The 22,573-nt window shown below is 48.0% G+C and overlaps 1 protein-coding gene across 1 annotated transcript in view; it reads left to right on the top strand.

The window, feature by feature from the left end:
• SNRNP200 (small nuclear ribonucleoprotein U5 subunit 200) overlaps positions 1–22,573 on the top strand; it is a 490,380-nt gene that overhangs the window by 175,935 nt on the left and 291,872 nt on the right. Inside the window, exons 22-23 of the mRNA XM_078667002.1 lie at positions 3,122–3,274; positions 4,671–4,751. Of these exons, the coding sequence (XP_078523128.1) occupies positions 3,122–3,274; positions 4,671–4,751 (234 nt within the window). The remainder of the gene's footprint in view (positions 1–3,121; positions 3,275–4,670; positions 4,752–22,573) is intronic.

The following is a 22,573-nucleotide window of genomic DNA, read 5'->3' on the forward strand; positions in this document are numbered from 1 at the left end:
TCCTCGTGGTCCTGGATCACTCAGGCACGGGCCGGGCTCGGCGGGTGCAGAGTGGGTTGGTCTGGAGCTTCCTGGCTGGCACCAGGGGGGTTGTTGCAGCAGAGCCTCTGCTGATGGGAGTCTCAGGCTTTGAGAGGGTTAAGGCAGGCAGGTCCCAAGGTTGCTGTCCGCAGGAGTCGCCGGGATTAGGCAAGAGCAGGTTCCAGGATCGACAGGCCGTTAGGGCTGGGGCCAAGTCAGTTGTTGTCGTCCTGTTAGCAGCTGCACGGCGGGTCTTCTTCTTAATCTTCTTTTTTTCTTTTCTTATCGGGATCTGAAGAAGGAAGGTTCAGGGAGCCCCTAAATACTGAATTTAGGGGCGTTACAGGTAGGGCAAGGGCAGGGACCAATAGGTCCCTGTCCTGGGGTGGGTACACCCCCTAGCCTGCTCCTCTACTGTGGGAGGGGGGCAGGAGCCTAGCTGTGATTGGGCAGGGCTCCCGATCTTCAAGATGGCCCGAGCCCGGGGTCGGGCTTCACCTAGTCTCTCCCACCTGAGGGGTGGGGTTGGCACCCCCCCCTTCCTGACGCAGTTTTTCCCACCAGTCTTCCCGCCAGAGTGGGGGTCAGGACTGGTGGGGGCCAGTTGCTGGGTACAGCAAATGGTCTGGAGAAGCTCACAGAGGCGTCAGGCCTTTGAAGCTTCCCCTTGCCCATCCTGGGGGAGGAGACCTGCAACCTCGCCCAGGATGTGCATTGTTGCAGGCCCAGGAGAGCGGGTGGCTCTCCACCCAGGGGTACAGCAACATGTCTGCTGTGTGGCAGCCTAGGCAGCCTCTCAGACAAGACGTGGATTGGGGTTAGGTTTCAGGGGGCATCTCTAAGATGCCCTCTGTAGTGCTTTTTACATTAGATCCCAAACTGGCATCATTGTGGGTTTAATGTGCTGAGAAGGTTGATATCAAACTTGTCAGCCTTCAGTGTAGCCAAGATGGTGCTGTGGAGTTCGTAATGACAACCTCCCAGCACCATTTACTCTTAATGGCATCACTGCACTTACAGTGCCCAGGAATGGCCCTGAGAACTGTAGGGGCACAGGGCTCATGCACCTGTGCCCACACCTCTGGCATAGGACACCCAGCTAGAGGGGTGGCTGATGTATGCCAGGGCAGTAGGTTTGTGGGCATGGCACACAGGGATGTGTGCCATGTCGACTCTTTGTTTAGTTCTGCACCAGGACACTCAGCCTGCAAAGGCCAGCGATGCCAATTGGGTACAGGCTTTAGTACAGTTTTTGAGGAAGAAACACAGGCCATGGGTACCTGATTGGCAGGTACCCAGGGCACACCAAGGAAAAAGTGCATCAGGCAAAAAGTGTGTGTGGGGGGGAGGGGGTACTGCAACAGAAACTCACTTTCTTACAGGAATGTCCCCTCCTCAAAGGGACATACTAAGGGTGTAGTCATCGTAAAGAGAAGTAGCCCATTGGCTACTACCTGCCAGTACCCGTAATGTCCCTAAATTGAGTATTTAGGGGCACCCTTTAACCTTGATCCTCAGATTCCTGGTGACCTAAAGAAGAAGAGGATCAAAGAGCCGGTCAGCAGTGAAGGCTCCACACGACAACTGTCTTGGCCCCAGCCATACCGGCCTGTCTGCGGCCCTCGAAGCAACCTGCTTCGAGCAGTGACTCGCCCTGCAGGACCAGAGACCTCCAGAACCCTGGAAGGACTGCCTGCCTTCCCTAAAGACCTAGAACTCCCGGGGACAGCGGTCCTGTCCACAAAGAAACCAACAACAAGGAGTCCCTTGCCTTTTGGAACCATGAGTTCTGCCCACTCTGCACCTGGCACCCTCAGGCCGGGTTGGAGTGGCCCACCGGCCCAGTGAAGTCTCTCCAGCGATCCTGACCTCTAATCAATCAGTGACTGACCTCTCCTGGACTCCACGAAGAAGCCCCCAGCCGCCCCCCCCCGACCTGCTCCAATGAAGATTTCCGATGTCTAAAGGCACCCCTGCATACTCCGCCCCCTAACCTTTTGGAGTCCAGCCAACGGTGCCTCGGCATCTACCGACAGCTCAACTTACCTGCCCAGTCATTGGTCACTTTTGTAAAGCCTCCTGGTCCGAGCCTGCAGCCTCTTAGTGAAACAGAGTTCCCCCATTCACTTGCATTGGGTGCCCAATGCTGTCTTTGCATCCCGCACCCGGCTGCCGCTGGAGGTGTAAGCTTGGTGCTGTTTTGTGGCCCCTCCTGTGCTTGCGTAAACCCCCGGGGCCTGTGCTCTGAAACCTGTGCATCTCTCATCACCCCCAGCCTCCATAGACTAACAGTGGGCTCTGGGCAGCAACTTTGACCTTTGCACCCGGCCTCCCCTGTGCCGCTAGTGGTGCAAACTTGGTGCCCACTTGAACCTTGTCCTGTGTTGGTCCAAACCCCTGAAGACTAAGGTAGTAAGTTGTGTACTTACCTGTTAATGCGCATAACTGTTTTACTTCCATAGGATTACATTGTATTTCTTGCTATTTGCACTGTCTGTTTTCTACATTAAGTATTGCTACTGTCGATTGACACCACAAAGTATTTCTAATACCACTGTGAAGTATTCCTATTGGTAACACATTCCTACTGTACCTGAAAGTATTGCTATTTTTAAACTGTTACTGACCTGCAGCTGAGTTCTTCTTGGTTCTAAAAATAAAAGTAACAATCATATTTTTATACAAACATTGGACTTAGAGTTAGTCATTGAGTGTATGCCTCATTTCTTGACTGTGTGTGTACAACAAATGCTGAACACAGTCCTCTGTTGAGCCTAACTGCTCAACCACACTGCCACAAAAGAGAGCAAGGTAATATCTACTTTGACCTCTGTAAAGCCTCTGGGGATACACTGGACCCTGTGCAGACTATACCTTACTTTGGTATAGTATGTGCAGAGCCAGCTTCATCCACCTACTGCTACCACTGATTTAGTTGTAGCTGCAGAGTCTAGAATGGATCTGATTTGCTTATAGTGGAAGGTCAGAAATGGTCACTATCCATGTTTACAGCACTGATCTGCAGTAAATTATCCAATGCTAGCGCTTGTTCTTGTTGTGTATTTTAAAGCTGATACTGATTTCCTCTCTGCGTTGATAGGTAACAGAGCTTGGACGCATTGCCAGTCACTATTACATCACCAACGAGTCGGTGCAGACCTACAACCAGCTGTTAAAGCCTACGCTCAGTGAGATTGAACTCTTCCGAGTCTTTTCACTTTCTTCTGAGTTCAAGAACATCACGGTCCGAGAGGTATGTTGCACTGAAGGCAATGCCATGAATTTATAGTACTTTGTGGGGCATGACGCATTAAATGACATGACAAACCCATAATGGTGCTTTGGTAGGTGTGATAAACAGGTCCATAAATTGCTAATTGATATATTGATATATGTGTAACAACTTCCTTATAAAGATAAAACCTTACAGTTCTTTTAATAAAGTATGGTAAAATATTTCTGCTGGGGAGGTTGGATTATAAAAGAATAAAGGGTAATATAGTCTAAAGTTACATACAGGAAATATGATCTACGCAACCTTGTGGATTATGACGCCATGGTTATGAGGGCTCTTGTAGTGTTATGCTTTCTTTGTATTGGATTTGTGACAGCCTGGATTATCATTTGAATACAGTGAGACATTTTGCTGGCTAGTTTTTCCTCTTTGTGAGACAGTATGAATGATTAACAGATCTTCTTTTTGCATTTGTCACCCCGAGTGGGACTAGTATGCTCAGACGTGAGTCCCGTGCTCTCCATGTCACTGGAATCAAGCTATCCTGGCTGAAAAGGGGTGAAACCCCGAAACCGGTCCTACGATGCTTGTTTCCAGTCCAGGGAGGACCTGGCTTGGCAGTTCGAGCTGGACTGTTCCCATTGGGCGCAGGGTCAAGACTGATTTGTACATGTCTGGGTCCAAACTGGAATGGCATGGTGAGCAAAAAAACGATGGATTTAGGCCCAGATCTCTGTACTGGGGTGAATGTATGACATTGTGCTGCATTCTGTCCATCAATAGTTCTTTTTGCATTCGTCACCCCGAGTGGGACGGGTATGCTCAGACGCGAGTCCCGTGCTCTCCATGCCACTGGAATCAAGCTGTCCTGGCTGAAGAGGGGTGAAACTCCGAAACCGGTCCTAGGATGCTTGTTTCCAGTCCAGGGAGGACCTGGCTTGGCAGCTCGGACTGGACTGTTCCCATTGGGCGCAGGGTCAAGACTGATTTGCATATGGCTGGGTCCAAACTGGAATGGCATGGTTTGCAAAAAAAAGCGATGGACTTAGGACCAGATCTCTGTACTGGGGTGAATGTATGACATTGTTCTGCATTCTGTCCATCAATAGTTGTTTTTGAATTTGCCATGATTATGAGGGCTCTTGTAGTGTGAAGCTTTCTTTGTATTGGATTTGTGGCAGCCTGGATCTTCATTTGAATAGAGTGAGATGTTTTGCTGGCTAGTTTTTCCTCTTTGTGAGAAAGTGTGAATGATTAACAGCTCAAAGACATGACTGAAGGTTTCTGAAAGGCAGCTTTTAGTGCTTTAACCAGTGTGGGCATTGAGACTTTTTCCAGGTGGGATTCCCTCTCACTTGTTCTCTTAGGTTTTCACCATCCACACCTTATTAAAATTATTTTCATTATTTTGCAGGAAGAGAAACTGGAACTGCAAAAACTGCTGGAGAGGGTACCTATTCCTGTGAAGGAAAGCATAGAGGAACCTAGTGCAAAGGTAAATAGAAAATCACCCTCCTGCGATGACTGGATACTTGTCCACTAAAGGATTGTGCTATCTAGGTTATACAGGTGTGATGGCTGCCCCTAGTTTGATCACCCGGTACTCTGCTGTCACGCCTTTATTACATTGCCTGGCTCAGATTGAAATTAGTCTGTGATTTTCTTGTGGCTAAACACAAGTTGGAACATTTGGTAAAATGTCTGCTTGTGATTGCTGTATGCTTGTGTAGCAACATTGAGGAATTTAATATCTTTCTTTTCCAGTGTAAAAGATCAATTTGCGTGGCAGCTTTCAGAGAGCCAAAATATTTATTTTAAGGCATCTACTCAAACCTTGTTAAGGATATATACAGGATAGTAGACTTGCCAGGAAAGATTACTTTGATGTAATCCTAGCTCTGTATCATCATCATCATAATCTTTATTTCGGCAATGTCTGCCATAAAAGGTACAAATGACGTTTGATCAAGACATGAATATTAAAATGTAAACATTAGAGCATAAAAAATCTATATACAAATACAAGGGCCAGCCATTTGACATACAAAAAATATCAATGTCATAGTTTGTAATTTTAGCAATTGTTATAAATCCCCGTCTAAAAAATATCTCCTCTTATGCCAAAATATCCCCAAATATTTTGCTAAAGCAAATACTATATGCCCAGATAAATCGGTCTTAAGGACCCTGTAAGCATGCAGGCAGTGAGAAAACCCCAAGTTTTTACATAATGGGACAATCCATTTCCTCCGCGCCTGCGCATAAGCATTACAAAAAAACAATATGTGCAAATCAGTTTCGTATTCAAATTTACATCCTGGGCAGTGGGACGGGGAAGATTCGGCCCATTTACTCGTATAGGCCCGTAATGGTAAACTGCCATACCTCCATTGGAGATACAGTTTCCTAATGGATGTTGGGGATATATCATCTAAAACGGTTTCAAACCAATAACTATCCTTAATTGTTAAAAATGATGATGTTAAAATGCCTAGGCTGGTTCCTTGTAAATGACTAGCAAGTTTGCTTTCTTGGTAGTGGGTGATGAGCTGCCTCCGTGTGACCGGGGAGCATGATGAAAGTGGGTCAGACCATAGGGTGGGTAGCCCTAAGTTCCCTAGTTCTTTCTTTATATAGTTTAGCCAGGGAATTTTCCCAACATTTGGGAGAGTAAGAATTTCCTGGAGTTCTAGCCTGTAATTTTGTAGCTCTGGTACAGACCAAATCCTGCGCCAGAAAATTAAAGGTCGTAAGCCCAAATCTTCGTCAAGGGGTCTCAAACCCAAGTCGAGTCTCATAGGCAAAAGTGGAGTGCTAGGGGGAAGAGATAGAATCTGTCTGATAAATTTATTCTCAGTTGCTACTAGATCGCGATTGGTCGTGTAACCCAAGAGTTCGCTTCCGAACATAGCCGCTCCCCTAGCCTGTGCTCTGTAGATCTCTAGTGGGGGACCAACCGGCTTGGAGGAAGATTTGTTTTTAGAGACCAATTTGATAATTCCCCCAGCTATTTGGGCCAACTTTAGTTGTGATTTCTCCCGTTGGTGCGCCCACGACATCTTTTCATTTAGGGTAATACCTAAGTACTCACAGGTTCGGACCCTCTCTAACCTATTAGCTCCAATGTATGGATTAGGGCGTGTTCTGGATGGAGAATTGAAGACCATATATTTTGTCTTCAATGCATTGATCTCGAGGCTATGATCTTTACAAAATGCCTCGGAACCATTGAGTACTCGCTGAATCCCCATTGGAGACTTGGAGAGGAGCAGGGTGTCATCTGCGAACATAATCGCTGGCACCCTGCTGCCTCCAAGTTTGGGGGCGTCGCTATTCTCAACCCCGTTCAGGTGGGCAATTACCCCGTTGACGTAGAGGCAAAACAGGGTCGGTGCGAGCACACAGCCCGGCCTGACCCCCCCTGCCAACGGGGAATTTATTTGACAATGTTCCCTCCCTGCCACATCTGACCTGGGCATAGTTATCAGTATGTAATTTGATAATCATATTTAAGAGTTGTTGCAGCACCCCCAGGCCAGAGAGCACGGACCAGAGTTTCCTACGAGGTACCAAATCAAAAGCTGCTCTTAGGTCAACGAATACAGTATAGAGGCTGCCACCCTCCAACTGTACCGTTTTCCAGATTATGATGGCAAGGCGAAAGTCTTGGTCTATAGTGGACACCTTGTTCCTGAAGCCCGCTTGATATGGGCTCAGGACTGAGTGATCTAACATCCATTCAGATAAGCGATCCAAGATCAGCCTGGCAAAGATCTTTTGGGGGACGTCTATTAAGCTGATAGGCCTATAGTTGGCTGGGAGCAGGGATGACCCCTTCTTGAAGATGGGAACAATCTCTGCCCCCAACCAAGTAGTAGGCACCGGCATCCCCTCTAGAATTGCATTGAATAGGACCTGTAGGTATGGAGCCCAAATCGTGGGTTCGTTTTTAAATAAATCACCAGGGAGTTTGTCCAACCCCGGGGCTTTTTCTGAGGCAAGTCTGGCAATAGCTGCCCCTACTTCTGCCAAGGTAAATTTGTCCATTTCCAAGAATGGCGAAGAGGTCAAGTCTGCCATCGGGTCTTCTTGATCTTCAAGAAGATCTACATTGGCCTGGGTATACAAAGATCTAAAATGATCCTCCCATACACTGGGTGCAATATTGGCCTCAACTGCCGGAGTGGGATCTGCCGAACCATTTTTGACGATCGGCCAGAATTTCCTGGCATCTCGGAACTTAAGAGCAACCATCATACTTGTCCAGTTCTCATTATCCCATTCTATCTTGGCGTTAGAAATAAGATGTTTATACTCCTTCCTCTTAGTTCTAACCAGAGATGTGTTGTCCTGTTGCTTCATAGCCGCTAGTAGGATCGTTTTGGTCTTTCTACATACGGCATTGTACCATGTGGCGCACGTCCCCCTGCCTTTGCCTTTCCTTGGCCTCTGCTCAGGGTTCAGCACATCAGCCAAGGTACTACACAACACCAAATGAAGGTCACCAAGTTCTCTATGGGTCTCCTCAGACGGGTTTTGGTGAATGAGGTTATCAACTTTTTGCAGGTCTAAGGCAGTCTTTGCGTACAGCCTCTGGATATCCTTGGGGTTTCCTGCAATTTTGGGCCAACAAACTCTCCGCCGATTAGTAGATAAAATCATTCTCGAGTCCATAGGATCATCACCGCCCTGCATATGGAAGGTGACGCCCGGGACCGAAATTTTTAGAATCAGCGCATTATGGCCCATTCGGACATTTCCACAAGTATGTAATCCAGTCGAGAATTATGCCCTGGTTTATTAAGTCGGTTTGGGGGGGGGGATATCTCCGCTTACCCGGCCGTTACAGGCCCTTAAAGAATTTGCTAAAGTCAGGCAGGTGATTTGTGTCGCTAATGGTGACCAGGACTTCACTGGTGGGCCAGCCAGTTTCGTAATTCCCCATTGTTCATCTTCCTCATTGGTTGCTCCTTCTAGGAAAAATGGGAGAGGCTCGAATTGACAATTAAAGTCTCCCCCAACCACATACGGGGTACCTTGGGAAAGAGTGCTCAGAAACAGCACTAGTTCCTCAATAGTACTAGAAACTTTTGCTATGCCCACTGGTCTTGAGTAAACATTGATCAATGCCAATTTTACTGCATTAGGCCATTCTAAGAGTACGCATTGAATATCTGGAGAATTGGTTGCTAGAGTCCTCGCTTTACAACCTAGATGAGAGGCCACCCAAATGAGTAATCCGCCAGACGGGCGTCCCTTCCCCTTCGCCCAGGTTGAAAACATATCAAACCCTGCACGCCGATAATCCTCTCTTGCCCATGTCTCCTGAAAGAGGCAAACGTCCTGTAAATCTATAAATGCCCCCCAATCAGGGGAGTCGAGTTTGTTAACCAGACCCGCCAAATTCCAGGAAACAATGGAGATGGAGCCCCTATCGCGCAAGTCTACATTGGAACAGTTGGTTAGCCCGTTTACAACTGGGTCCACCAAATCACGCATAGGCTGCAGGTAATTCTGGTTAGACGGGGTAAGACTCCTCTTGTCGGTAGGGTGGGACGATTTCTTACTTGCCCTGGATACAGTGAGTTCGCATTGACCATTTACTCCCCCCCCCTTAAAGCATCAAGGTCCATCCTCCCACCCTCGGATAAGCTAATAAAATTTGGCTGTTAGTCAACCATCTCTTGACCGCTAAATCTGTTGGCAGTCGAGAGGCCACCCCAATTGTCCTTAAATGCTTGTTCTCTAAAGCCCTGGACCCCCCAGTTCCCCCAATTTCCGTTCCTTACGCGGCGCCCTACAGTGTGCCAATCACTATCATTGTTCCAGTCACGTGTCGGTCCACTTCTAGGGGGGTAGAAAAAGGAGAGACGTCGTGTTGCGATCCCCTCATGTCTGTCCTGTGTGTTCCAGGTGCATATATAGTCAGCTGTATGAGGGTCCGCAAAGTTAACCAATATACAGTCACCCTGGACAGTTTTTTTTTCCTGACCCACCCATGTTACCCTGCGTACTGTCAGGATCTTACTGATTAGGTTAGGTGGTAGAGGCCGGTTTATGTTGAGCCAATGTTGGACTTTGTTTTTTTAAGGACCAATTCGCTTCCTCATCAACCTCACCCAGTTCGGGGACACGCGTCATGACCACCACATAGGGACTTGCCTCAGGGGGCAGATTCACCGGTCGTCTCCTATGTGGTCCTCCATCATTGTTGTTCTTTTTTAGCTGCGCCATATAAATTAAACCCACCAGGGATCCCTAGATGGAATAAGCCCCTCTCTAGATGGGGTAGCACAGGTTTTGGTTTTAAATGCAGTTAGCTTCGCAGAGGTCAAGTCAGACTTAGGTTTTGGGTTTGTCACTGTTACTGATGGTTTTTTATTGACAGAAACAGCGGGTTTATCCACGTTTGTATTTGGATTGGTTCCCCATGCTTTATGAATCCCTGGTGGGTTTAATTTATTTGGAGCAGCACACAAGTCAGCTATCTGTTTTTTGATACGAGCTAATCTTGTCTCAATAGGGGTGAGATAAAGTTTAAAAAGTTCAGCAATCCTAGGTAGGAGTGAAATGTTGACCTCATCGTCCCTAACACTGATCCTATCTGGAGTGCCCGGGGCCTCTTCATTCACACTAGAGAGTACCTCGATTGTAGGGGCATTACTAGGGGGATCCAGAGCTGTGGTCAAACATGGGGCGGGAGCCCCAGGAGCCTTTTTCAGTTGTGTTTTGCCCCTCTCCCTTTCGTTTTTTGACTTAGGTTTTTTGGGGATGGCTCCCTCCCTCCTGCCCTTCAGCTGGGTGGTGCTCAGGTCGATGGGTGAGGGTGAGATATTAACAGCTAGATCCGGGGGGGTTTTCTAAGTCCACACTTAATTGTAGATCTGATGACAGGTGGGATACAGATAGGTCTACAGTACCAGGTAGGCTCTGTCTGTGGGCATGTATGTCCGCGTTAGTGGTTACAGGAATTTCTAAGGGGACCAAAGCATTTAATTGTTCGGCGGTCTTGGCTGTAGCAAAGTGACCCATTGAAGATCTTTTTGCAAGGGCAAGATCTTGGGATACTCTGCGTTCCATTGATATAATTTCTTGGTCTATGAAGGAGTTAGCCCTTAGAAGGAAATTATCCAGTGTGCCTGTTTGCTGTAACCCCCCCGCTGCCGTTTTACTTCTACACCCTCTCGTGCACATAATTAACAAGTATAAATAACTAACCATAGTCTATGCAAGATATGCCTAATTGGCAATCAAAAAAATATGACAATAATGTTAAACGTGCACCTACATATGAGTCCAGTCCCAGAGTCAGAGGTTATGGGGGTGGCCCGGCCCGGCCTTACACGGACTCTTAACGGGCTACAACGGGCCCGCCCTTGGCCCGGGCATCGCCCCCGCGCTTAGTCCCGTGCGCGCGTTGTAATTTCTTCTGATAAAGGAGGAGACGTAGGAGGGGGCGGGAAAGGACCAGCTGCGGCCGATCAGCGCCGCTGAGCAGGCTGGTCCTCGCAGTCCCGCCTCTGTCCGTGTGTGGGGCAGATAGGTCCAAGCAAGTCCTCGGGTCCCAGCAGATAGCAGCATCAGAGTTCAGGGCTCAACGAGTGGCTCCCGCGAAGCGGGAGCCGCGAGAAGTGGCGTAGTGGCCTGACAAGGTAGAACAGTCAAAGCGAACACAAGGGCCAGAACAGCAACAACACTCCAACGTTACACAAGGAGGCTCCCACCAGGTACGCTCCCAGCAAGTTCTTTTGTGCAGGAGGGGGCGGGAAGAGGACCAGCTGCGGCCGATCAGCGCCGCTGAGCAGGCTGGTCCTCGCAGTCCCGCCTCTGTCCGTGTGTGGGGCAGATTGGTCCAAGCAAGTCCTCGGGTCCCAGCAGATAGCAGCAGCAGAGTTCAGGGCTCAATGAGCGGCTCCCGCGAAGCGGGGGCCGCAAGAAGTGGCGTAGTGGCCTGACAAGGTGGAACGGTCAAAGCGAACACAAGGGCCAGAACAGCAACAACACTCCAACGTTACACAAGGAGGCTCCCCCTGTATCATCAAATATCCTATTTAATTTTTATAGAACTAGAATATCTCTGGTTGTAAGCTGGATCTCAGAACACATTTTATTGGACCCATTGACGTTTTCTTCATGTTCGAGGCATGTGGGCTGCTGAATTCATATCTTGTGCATAGATCGCCGCCTAGTGTTAGGTCCGGATGATTGCACATTGTTGTCCTGGAAGAGTCTTCGAAGTATCACGAGATAGGTGGCTCCTCCCTCGGACTACAGTGCGCATGGGCACCCTCAGATTGTGTTTTTTTCCGCCATTGGGTTTGGATGTACCTTTCTTTACTCAAGTTCGGAAACTTTCTAAAGGCCAAAAGGCCTTCGGGGTCGTCGGTATTGTCTTTCGATCGGTGCAGAGTTCCTGTTCCAGTTCTTTCAAGCAGGACGTCCAGGAGAGTCGCGTGGCCTTTTCGACACCAGAGGCCCGATCGTCGATGGAACGGAGCCCGTTCAAGCGATGCCCCCTCTGTAACTCTAAGTACCCGCACATCGATGTACACCCGGTGTGCAACAAGTGCTTATCACCCGACCACAATGAGGACAACTGTCTAGCTTGTGCTCGATTCCGGTCAAAGAAGACGCTTAGGCTCCGACGTGCGGCGAGGCAAACTATGTCGAAGCCAGCGCCCGACCCGGTGAATATCTTCGGTGAAGAAGACGATGAGGTCGTCGAGGCTCAGGATCCAGGACAGCAATCGGATTCCGGTTCGGAGCATGACTCCACCTATTATGAAGATGTCGATGATGAAGGCGATAATGACAACGAGGTCGAGGTAAGGGACGACGTATACCCCATCGGAGCCGTCGATGACGACTCAAGCGATGAACCAGCCCCAACTGTGGGTGTGGAGCCCAGAACAGACACTGAAAGGATTCCAAGGGCTCAGGTCGAGGCATCGCCGGAAGGCCTTAGCCAAGATCAAGAGGAACGTTAGATAGCCCCGCGTCTCGGCCCGGCTAAGAACATATCACACGAGCCATCGGTCGCAATACTGAAAGCGAACCTGAAAGCCATCGAGTCAAAATCAAAACCGAAACTGCTGAAGACGGTCTTCGGATCGAAGAGTTCGAACTTGTCGGATTCTACAAAGAAATCGAGCCGAAAATCGGTGCGCTGATATCCATCGCCAAAGTCAAGCAAGTCGAACCGAAGAGGTCGACGTCGACGGACAGCGTCACTAACAAGGGACTTGAGTCTCGGAAGGTTCTCGATCCGAAGCAACGAGTCGACAGGCCGAAGCTCGCCAAAGCCCTCGAGCCGAAAACCAAAGGCGCTTCAAAGGAGCACGTCGAACCGAGGCAAAAGAGCGTGCCTCCGACGCCTCACGCACCAAAGTCAACGCAAAGCCTGCGGCATACTGAAGATAGGGCTGCGTCGGTTGGACATCTGTCGACGCCGGCCCCGAAAAAGGTCACTCTGTCTAAAGACTCGCAGCCACCAATAAAGTTTGTACTGCCCCCAACTGCACGCCCTAAGGCGCTCGATCCAAAAAAAGGAGTCGAGACACCCAGGTCGGTGTCGACTGGAAAAAGAAGTCATCCCCAAGAGGAGGACATTGTATACCAAGAGCCCTCCTATGATGAACAGTCAAAGCTGTATATCGACTCCGAAACTGGCACACTTTCCATCTACCAACGGAAAATCAGGTCAGAAAATCCAATCAAATCATATAAAATTCCACTCAAAAGGAAAAGGGATTCTTCCACATCACCTGTCCTTTTTGAAACTGTGAGCTACCATGGCCAGGACACTTCTGCATACTCGCCAACACACACTGAGGATGTGGGGTATGACTATAGTGGTCAATATGATTACCCTGCGGACACAGATCAAGATGACCAAACTCCACCATGGGCAGACACTATTGACCCTGGGGAGTCACAGACTATTCCTGATACTCCTTCTTATCCTGTCAAAACTTCCCGAACAGAAGATACAGCTGCGTTTAACGCATTAATAGAAAGGGCAGCACTGAATCATGATGTGGAAATGCATGCTGACCCAATTGAAGAAGACTTCTTGTTTGACACTTTCTCCGTTTCAGAGAAATCTGTTGACACTGCCAATGTTGAAAGGTGTTCTTAAACACGCAGGAGACATTTTCAAAGAAACCACAAGAGCAAGGGTTATTAACCCCAGGATTGAAAGGACCCTACATACATTAGGGGACAGCTGCCATTGGACTCTTTAGTGGTTTCAAATGCTCGTAAGCGTGCCAACTCACAAACTACTGGTGATGCTCCTCCTCCAGACAAAGAGTCTAAAATCTTAGAAGCATCTGGGAAAAGGGTAGCTGCTCAAGCAGCTAATATCTGGAGAATTTCAAATACACAGGTCCTATTAGCCAGATACGATAGGGGCATTATGACACACTAGAGCAACTGCTACAGCATTTGCCTGATGCCTACAAAGAGGGAGCAGAAACACTTATACAAGAAGGGAAGCTGATTTCCAACGCATCCATCAAATGTGCGCTTGACGCAGCAGACACCTCAGCCAGAGCCATCAACGCAAGTGTCATGCTCAGGAGACATGCTTGGTTGCGCATCTCTGGCTTCAAACCTGAGATTCAAACCACGTTATTAAATCAGCCTGTGAACCCTGATTTTTTATTTGGACCTGATGTGGACACAATCTTAGAGAAGATTAAAAAGGACACAGAGACAGCCAAATCCATGGGTGCCCTGCAGTCACAACAATTCAGAGGCGGCTCCTTTCGTCGCTCCGGTAACAGGGGAGCTACAAGAGGCCAGGCATCCCAGCAGTAAAGGGAGCACGCAAACCACCTATAATAAGACCAATAGAGGTGGATACCGTGGCAACAGCAACAAGGGCAGAGGACGAGGGAATAACAACACCAGATCCTCCGCCAATACAAAACAGTGACGCCTTGTCACTGCCCCCAGACCATGTAACACCGGTCGGGGGACGATTACAACAGTTCCTGCCAGTCTGGGAGAGCATTACCACAGACAGGTGGGTGAGACAACTTATTCAGTACGGCTATTGTCTAGAGCTAACGTCCATTCCACCCAACATACCCCCAAGACACCGTCCTATGTCCGCAGAGCACATAGACTTATTGCAGCAGGAAGTCATAGAACTTGTCCCTATACAGCAACAGGGTACCGGGGTGTACTCGCTGTACTTCTTAATCCCCAAAAAGGACGGGTCTCTCAGGCCAATACTAGACCTCAGGCCCCTAAACCAGTACATCTTGTCAGAACACTTTCACATGCTCACTTTACAGCAGGTTCTAACATTACTCAGTCAGGGAGACTTCCTCGCAACATTAGACCTAAAGGATGCGTATTTCCACATACCAATACATCCAGCACACAGGAAGTATCTCAGGTTTACCATACAAAATCAGCACTACCAGTTCAAGGTACTGCCTTTCGGGGTGACAACTGCCCCAAGGGTGTTTACCAAGTGCCTAGCGACAGTAGCGGCGCACCTGCGGAGGAACCATATTCACGTCTACCCCTATCTGGACGACTGGCTTATCCAAGCAAAGTCAGCCCAGCAATGTGCCAACCACATGTCCCGCACTATTCACCTCCTGCACAGCCTCGGATTCTCATTAAACTACACAAAGTCTCATCTCCAACCCGCCCACGTACAACAGTACCTGGGAGCGACAATAGACACTCTGGTAGCAAAGACTCAGCCAAACTCAGCAAGAATCAACAGCATTCAATCGCTGATCCAGGGATTCAGACCCCAACACTCGCTCCCGGCACGGGTGTTTATGCAGTTGATAGGCATGATGGCCTCCTGCATCTTCATAGTCCCCCACGCCAGACTGCACATGTGTCCGCTTCAGGAGTGCTTAGCACAGCAGTGGAACCAGGCTCGTGGACAATTGAAAGACCTAGTGTTGGTGACCGGTCGCGCATACAACTCTCTGCATTGGTGGAACCCACGAAACCTTTGCAAGGGTCGACCGTTCCAAGAGCCTGTACCACAGATAATGCTGACGACGGACGCATCTCTCCTGGGATGGGGAGCGCATGTCCTCCATTACACAGTCCAGGGGCTGTGGACAACCCAACAGAAGAAGATGCACATCAACCTGCTGGAACTGATGGCAATCTTCATGGCAATGAAGGCGTTCAAAGTACATTTGTGCAACAAAGTCGTGTTGATCCGAACGGACAACATGACTGCCATGTACTACATACAAAAGCAGAGAGGGACACACTCTCCACAGTTGTCACATCTAGCGCAAAGCATGTGGAAGTGGGCCATTCAGAGGAACATCTTCCTCATGGCGGAACACCTCCCAGGCAAGGACAACCAGATGGCGGATCTGCTCAGCAGACACAGCCACCAGATGCACGAGTGGGAGATGCATTCCTCAGTGCTGCACCCGTACTTCCAGCTGTGGGGTCACCCAGAGATAGACCTGTTCGCCACAAAGGAAAACGCAAAATGCCAAAGCTTCGCCGCCAGGTTTCCACATCCGCAGTCTCAGGGCAATGCGATATGGATGAACTGGTCAGGCAGATTTGCGTACGCTTTTCCACCAGCCCCGCTCATACCGCTAGTGGCACGCAAACTGCGACAACACTCGATGACACTCATCCTAGTTGCTCCAACGTGGGCAAGGCAGTAACTTTCCGTGGTGCCTCATCAAAGGCTGAAATTAACACCCAGTCTTTTAACGCAGAGCCATGGCGACATTCAGCACCCACATCCGCAAAAGTTGAACCTTGCGATCTGGCTCCTGAAGTCTTAGAGTTTAGTTACCTCAACTTGCCTCCTGACTGTATAAATATTATCAAAGAGGCCAGAAGACCTACTACCAGGGCATGCTAAGCGGCGAAGTGGAAACGATTTGTCATCTATTGCACCAATAATGACATAAATCCGCTAGACGCATCTACTCAAAACATCATATGTTACCTGTTGCATTTACACAGATGCAATCTGGCTTACAGTTCCATACGTATACATTTAGCTGCTGTGGCACCTTATCTTCAGAACAGGCAGCACCTTTCCCTCTTCAGAGTGCCTGCTATTAAAGCTTTTATGGAGGGACTCAAACGAGTAATTCCTCCTAGACACCCACCTTCACCTGTCTGGAATTTGAACGTAGTTCTCACCAGACTAATGGGACCCCCTTTTGAACCACTACACTCGTGTGAGATACAGTTCCTAACGTGGAAAGTGGCCTTTCTAGTGGCGATTACATCCCTTAGAAGAGTTAGTGAGCTGCAAGCTCTAACCATTCAAGAGCCATTCATACAAATTCACGCAAATAGGGTTGAGCTACGAACAAACCCTAAATTCATGCCAAAGGTGGTATCTCAGTTTCACATCAATCAAGCTATAGAAGTGCCAGTGTTCTTCCCAAATCCAGATTCAGTGGCAGAAAGAGCTCTACATACCTTAGACGTTAAAAGAGCTCTCCTGTACTATATCGACAAGACAAAACTTTTCAGAAAAACTAAGCAACTGTTTGTTGCCTTTTCGCCACAGCACAAAGGCAACCCCATTTCCAAATCAGGTATAGCCAGGTGGATTGTTAAGTGCATACAACTTTGTTATCAGAAAGCTAAACGCACATTAACAGTACCCCCAAGAGCGCATTCAACACGCAAATTAGGGGCATCCATGGCTTTCCTAGGAAACATTCCTCTAGAAGACATATGTAGAGCAGCCACATGGACTACCATACATACATTTACCAAACACTACTGCGTAGATGTACACTCCAAGCAGCTGTAGGACAGGCTGTTCTCAAGACTCTTTTTCAGACTGCTGCAGCTGGCACGGGCAACCACTGCTAAAAGGGAGACTGCTATACATGCTATGCACAAGATATGAATTCAGCAGCCCACATACCTCGAACGGAATATGCTACTTACCAGTATGCATCTGTTCTTGGCATGTAGGGCTGCTGATATTCATATCGCCCTCCCTCCTCCCCAGTGCCTGTCGCAGCTGTAGCACTCAGAATTAATAGCTAGCATGGACATCACTTACTGTATCATACTCCATCCCTGCCACAATGGCGAAAAACAATCTGAGGATGGACAGGATGCCATGCGCACTGTAGTCCGAGGGAGGATCCACCTATCTCGGGATACTTCGAAGACTCTTCCAGGACAACAATGTGCAATCATCCGGACCCAACACTAGGCGGCGATCTATGCACAAGATATGAATATCAGCAGCCCTACATGCCAAGAACAGATGCATACTGGTAAGTAGCATATTCCTTTTCATTTATAATTTCAGCCAGTGAGGCTTCAGTTTTTTTTAAAATTATCTTTTTATTAAGCATCAGACAAGATCAAATACAAAAGACTACAGTCTAAATAGTACAAAGGGCGTGCAGCTGCCCGGGAGGCGATATCAGGAGCTATGGTGGGTTCAGCTTCGCATAGTCCTCAGGCCCGTCACCGTCCCATGCCAGATGAATGATGCCAATTTCTAAACTAGCAAAACCCCCTCCCCCAACCCAACATAATTCCCCTCCCACCCGCCCCATCCGGTGGTGACACAATAAAAATAAAACAGTAGAAAACAGAAGCAAAAAGAAAATAGGCAGTAATACAGGTAGTGGTGGTGATATACAAACCAAACCATAGGACACCCGGGGCAGTAGAGACTTCAGTTTTGACACCATGAAATACTTTTGTTGAAAAGTTCTTTAATTGCCCCACAAATGGAAAAACCAGATGGTGCATATGATCACTAACCATTACATGTGAGAATTTCCTTTAAGGAATCCAGAAACGTACTAATCCTGAATAGACAGTGGTGTCGCACTATTTTGACTGAATGGTCTGAGAAAGGATCATGTCGTTGTAAACTAAGCTTGCAGTTTAATGTGGTGGAGATTACTTAGTGTACTATTTCAAAGATATTCATGATGGTGAGCCAAGAAAATATGTAAACATCTTTTTCTTCTCTATCATGAGATTTGTGATATTCCAAAACATTTGACCAGCAAAGTGACCTGAGGCTTTAAATCTGAATCTGAGTATCTGGGACACTGGTAAGAGGTAGGACACCAGTCATACAAACAATTTGTGCAGACAGACCTGATCCATTTAAGAGAGTGCTTTGAAATTAGCCAGTGCTGTAATATTTAGCAACAGTCTAGATCAATCATTCGATAGTCTGTCTTTGAATCTACGACTAGGACATTTCACATTGTGGCAACAGTGGATGCGGCTGCTCTTTGGGAAATGAACTTTAAATGTATCTGCGTTCTAGAAAATACACATTTAACAGGTGTATATGCAAGATAGTAGCAATTTACCTAAGCTTTAAAGGCTGTAAACCAGAGTGAATAAATTGACATTTGAATGTAAACAAATCTCCATTCGTATAAAGATAAAATGTCACAGCTCTTCTGGATATAGGAGGAATGAGGTCAATCAATGTGAAATTCTTATCCAGCTTTGATAGGAAGGGTAAGTTTCTAAGAACACCTTTTGAGTGAAATACTGTGCGCAACTTGTGGCAAATGGAAGCTTCAAGAGTGAAGGAGTTTCAAGTGTTATTAAACTCGCTAGAGGCATTCCCAGGACACATGCTGAAGATCTGTCGGATTAATGGGTTGGAGTGGAAGGCTCATCCGTTTCAACAGTAAAATATTCAATGTCAAAGTTTAGAATGGCACCCAAGTGTGTTTTTGTGTAGTAAATTGGAGGTCAGATTTAGCTAAGCGGCAAATGCAGGATCAGTCCACTTGAAATCATATGATTTTGTGCAGAAAGTCAAAAGGAAAATTTAAATGTAAATATAAGAGTTATACAAGACCAAGTCATCAAGCTTCATAATGGAATTGTGCAGAGAAGGATCTTGCCTGACGTACTAGTTGGATCTGGCTCCTCCAAAGCCTAATGCGTGGCTCTTTAGACAAAATGAGAACGTCTAGATAACCGCTTTAGTGTGAACATTTGAAGGAAATGAAGATAGATTTTTGTTTTGTTTCAGTTTGATAATCATTTTGAGGAAAGGTTTTGACAGAAAAGTGTACTGCTGTTGTCTGGTTCAATGTGGTTATCGAGAGGTCGCTCAGTAGCTGCAAAAGCAGAGGTGAATGGGGCAGTACCATATCTAGGAAGATGGGGAAATCCAAGTAGGTTAAAGAGTTGAAAGAAAAGCCCACCAGTAACATATATGCGTACTAAAACCCTCCCAGGTTAAGAGCAGTATTTTGTTTTTTATTGTTATCTTTTTATTAACATAAGGCAGTAAGTATCACACCACAGTTATGAACAGCATGACAATAAAATGCAACAATATAGTATTGTTTAACATCAGCTCACTGGGGTCTAGTGACTAACCCTCTCGCCAACATCTTGTCTGGGGCACCTTTTAGTCGTTTTCCTCATACATTTACCATGTGTTGTATTGTCCCTCCCATGGGAGCAGTGCATGGATTCCCTCTATTTTCATTCCATTTGTCCCATATGTTTCCCCATTTCCTTGGGCGCCCTCTAGTCACATAGACTGATTTTTCTGCCACCATACACCAATCCATGTCTCTTCCAGTCCCGAAAGATTGGTGGGGCCTCTGCCCCCCAATAACGGATTATGTTACATCTCGCTAACATCAGACCTAGGGTAATCCATGTTTGATCTGCTCCAGATCCGTAGTTTCCCAAACGTTAAGGAGACACTATTTGGCAGAGAGTACTAATTCCACCCCACATTTCTCCGACATGCAGGACACTACAGCCACCCGGTAGGAGTGAATTTTCGGGCAAGTCCACAGGGTATGGTAAAATTATCCTACCTCACTACATCTTGTATAACAAAGTGAATCTGCCTTTCTACCCATTTTTCCATCGTGACACAGAATATGTAAGCTCTGTGGAGAATTTTGAGCTGAACTAACCTAAGACGGGCTCTAATGGCTACCTCTCTTGGGGATGCCAGGGCTTCTGGCCAGTCGTCTTCCTGTAGGTCTGTGATGTCGTTTCTCCAGCATTCCCGCAGGGTTGTAAGAGTGTCAAGGGAGTTGTTAATGAGTTCCTGATATGTGAGTGAAACCACCCTGTGGGTTAAGTGTTCTTCTAGGAGTCTGCATTCTAATGGTGACGATTCTGGCGGAGTCTTCCCACGGGGCACCACTGTGTATGGCATGGCGAATCTGTAGATAGCGGAAGGTTTCAGTGGGGGCCAGGTCGTGAGTTCTTTGTATCTCTGTGAAGGGTATTATGTCTGTCCCGGTATGAAGGTGACCCACTCGCGAGATTCCAATCGGGTCACATTTGTCAAATCCTTTTCGTGTTCCCATTGCACCCAGTTGTTGAGATTCCTGTCCCGACCCCCCACTGCCAGCTCAGTCACTAGACACTGCAGGAGCGAAGCGCAACCCAATCCTCTACCCATGAATCCAACTCTCCTGCCCTTGATGAATCACAGACCGGAGAGAAAGGATACCTTGGAAGAAGGTCGGAAAAAGGGGAAAGCAAGGACCCACAGCAACTGACGTCCAGTTTCCTCAACCTGGCGGGTGCGATACTCCCAATAACTACTGACACTGCAGCAAAGAGAGGAAAAGAAACACCAAGAAAGAGTTAATACATATGATAAAGAACCTGGCTTAACCCCGCTAGGTCAAGATGTCCTCTTAGACGTATCTTTTCTCCATAAGGTCCATAAGCAGAACATATCATGTGTGCAATAATCAAGGAATTAACATTTCTATTCCTGTTCCAATGTCTCGGGGAAAACCCCAAACGTGGGGAAAAAAACCCTGTGTCAGGAATACTTAAAACGGCAAGGGATCCCTTCTGGTGAACAGGCAAACACAAAAAATACAATTACAGAAAGGGCAAGGGTAACCAAGTAATGGATAGCCTCCAGGAACAATATTTCACTGTTCGTGATTGTTACCCGACAAGAGAGGCACTCAAAAATAGTCCAGAATGGGGAATACTCCAGCGATGTCCGCGAATTTTCAAAGAGGAAGTAAACCCAGCTTCCAAACGCGCTCGAAATACCTGCGGAGAATTGTCTGCGTGTCCAACACAGCTGACCGCAAATCCTTCCAGGGGCCAAAGACCGGAAACCAAACCAAGCACAGAAGCACTGACGCGCTTGGTTTAAATGCGGAACAAACCGCCGTTCGTCTGCGAACCGCCCTCCCACAGCCCCATAGGGCAGCAAAACAGAGAGCATGGAAAGAGTAGTAAAACAAAGCCTTATCTACACTACCGCCTCCGAGACATGACAATTCCCATAGGGGCGTTACCTTGGTAATTGTATTCTTTCATCATAGCTTGGAAAGAGTTGAGTGCCATACGTGTACTATTAGAGCCTTGGCCCCCTCATGTGGAAGGTACCTCAGGTCGGTATATAAAGCTCTGAGGTATCCCCTCAGTTGGAGAATCAACCGATCCATCTAATAGGCCGCTCGGATGGCCGTTGGTGAACCCACTGATTTATAGTTGCTAGCTGAGCCGCTCTGTCAATCAATCAATCAAACAATTTGTAGAGCGCACTAATCGCCTGTGAGAGTCTCAAGGCGCTGAGGGGAGGCGGGGGGAGGGTGGGGCGTTACTGTTCGAACAACCAGGTCTTGAGGAGTCTCCTGAAGGTTAGCAGGTCCAGGGTCTGGCGCAGGTGGATGGGGTGGGTGTTCCATGTCTTGGCGGCGAGGTGAGAGACGGATCTGCCGCCGGTGGTCGTTTGGTGGATGCGTGGAATGGGGGCGAGATCCAGGTCATCGGAGCGAAGCTGGCGGTTGGGAGTGTAGAAACTGAGTCATTTGTTGAGGTATGCTGGTCCGGCGTCGTTGAGTGCTTTGTGGGCGTGGATGAGGAACTGGAAGGTGATCCACTTGTTGACGGGGAGCCAGTTAGGCTCCTTAGGTGGGCAGTGATGTGGCTGTGGCTGTGGCTGGGGATGTCGAGGATGAGGCGTGCGGAGGCTTTCTGTATGCATTGAAGTCTCTTCAGGCTTTTAGTCGTGGTTCCCGCGTAGAGGGCGTTGCCGTAGTACAGCCTGCTGGTGACGAGGGCCTGGGTGACCGTCCTTCTGTTTCTGGTGGGGATTCATCTGTAGATCTTGCGAAGCATACGGAGGGTGTTGAAGCAGGAGGAGGAGACGGCGTTGATTTACTGGGTCATTGTCAGTGATGAGTCCAGGATGAGCCCCAGGTTGCGTGCATGGTTGGTGGGTGTCGGCGCAGCTCCTAGCGAGGCCGGCCACCAGGAGTCGTCCCAGGCGGAGGGGTGGAGCCAAGGATGAGGACCTCCGTTTTGTCCGAGTTCAGTTTCAGGCGACTGTTC

The sequence above is a fragment of the Lissotriton helveticus genome, chromosome 11 (genome assembly GCF_964261635.1).
Source record: "Lissotriton helveticus chromosome 11, aLisHel1.1, whole genome shotgun sequence".
Lineage (NCBI taxonomy): Eukaryota > Metazoa > Chordata > Amphibia > Caudata > Salamandridae > Lissotriton > Lissotriton helveticus.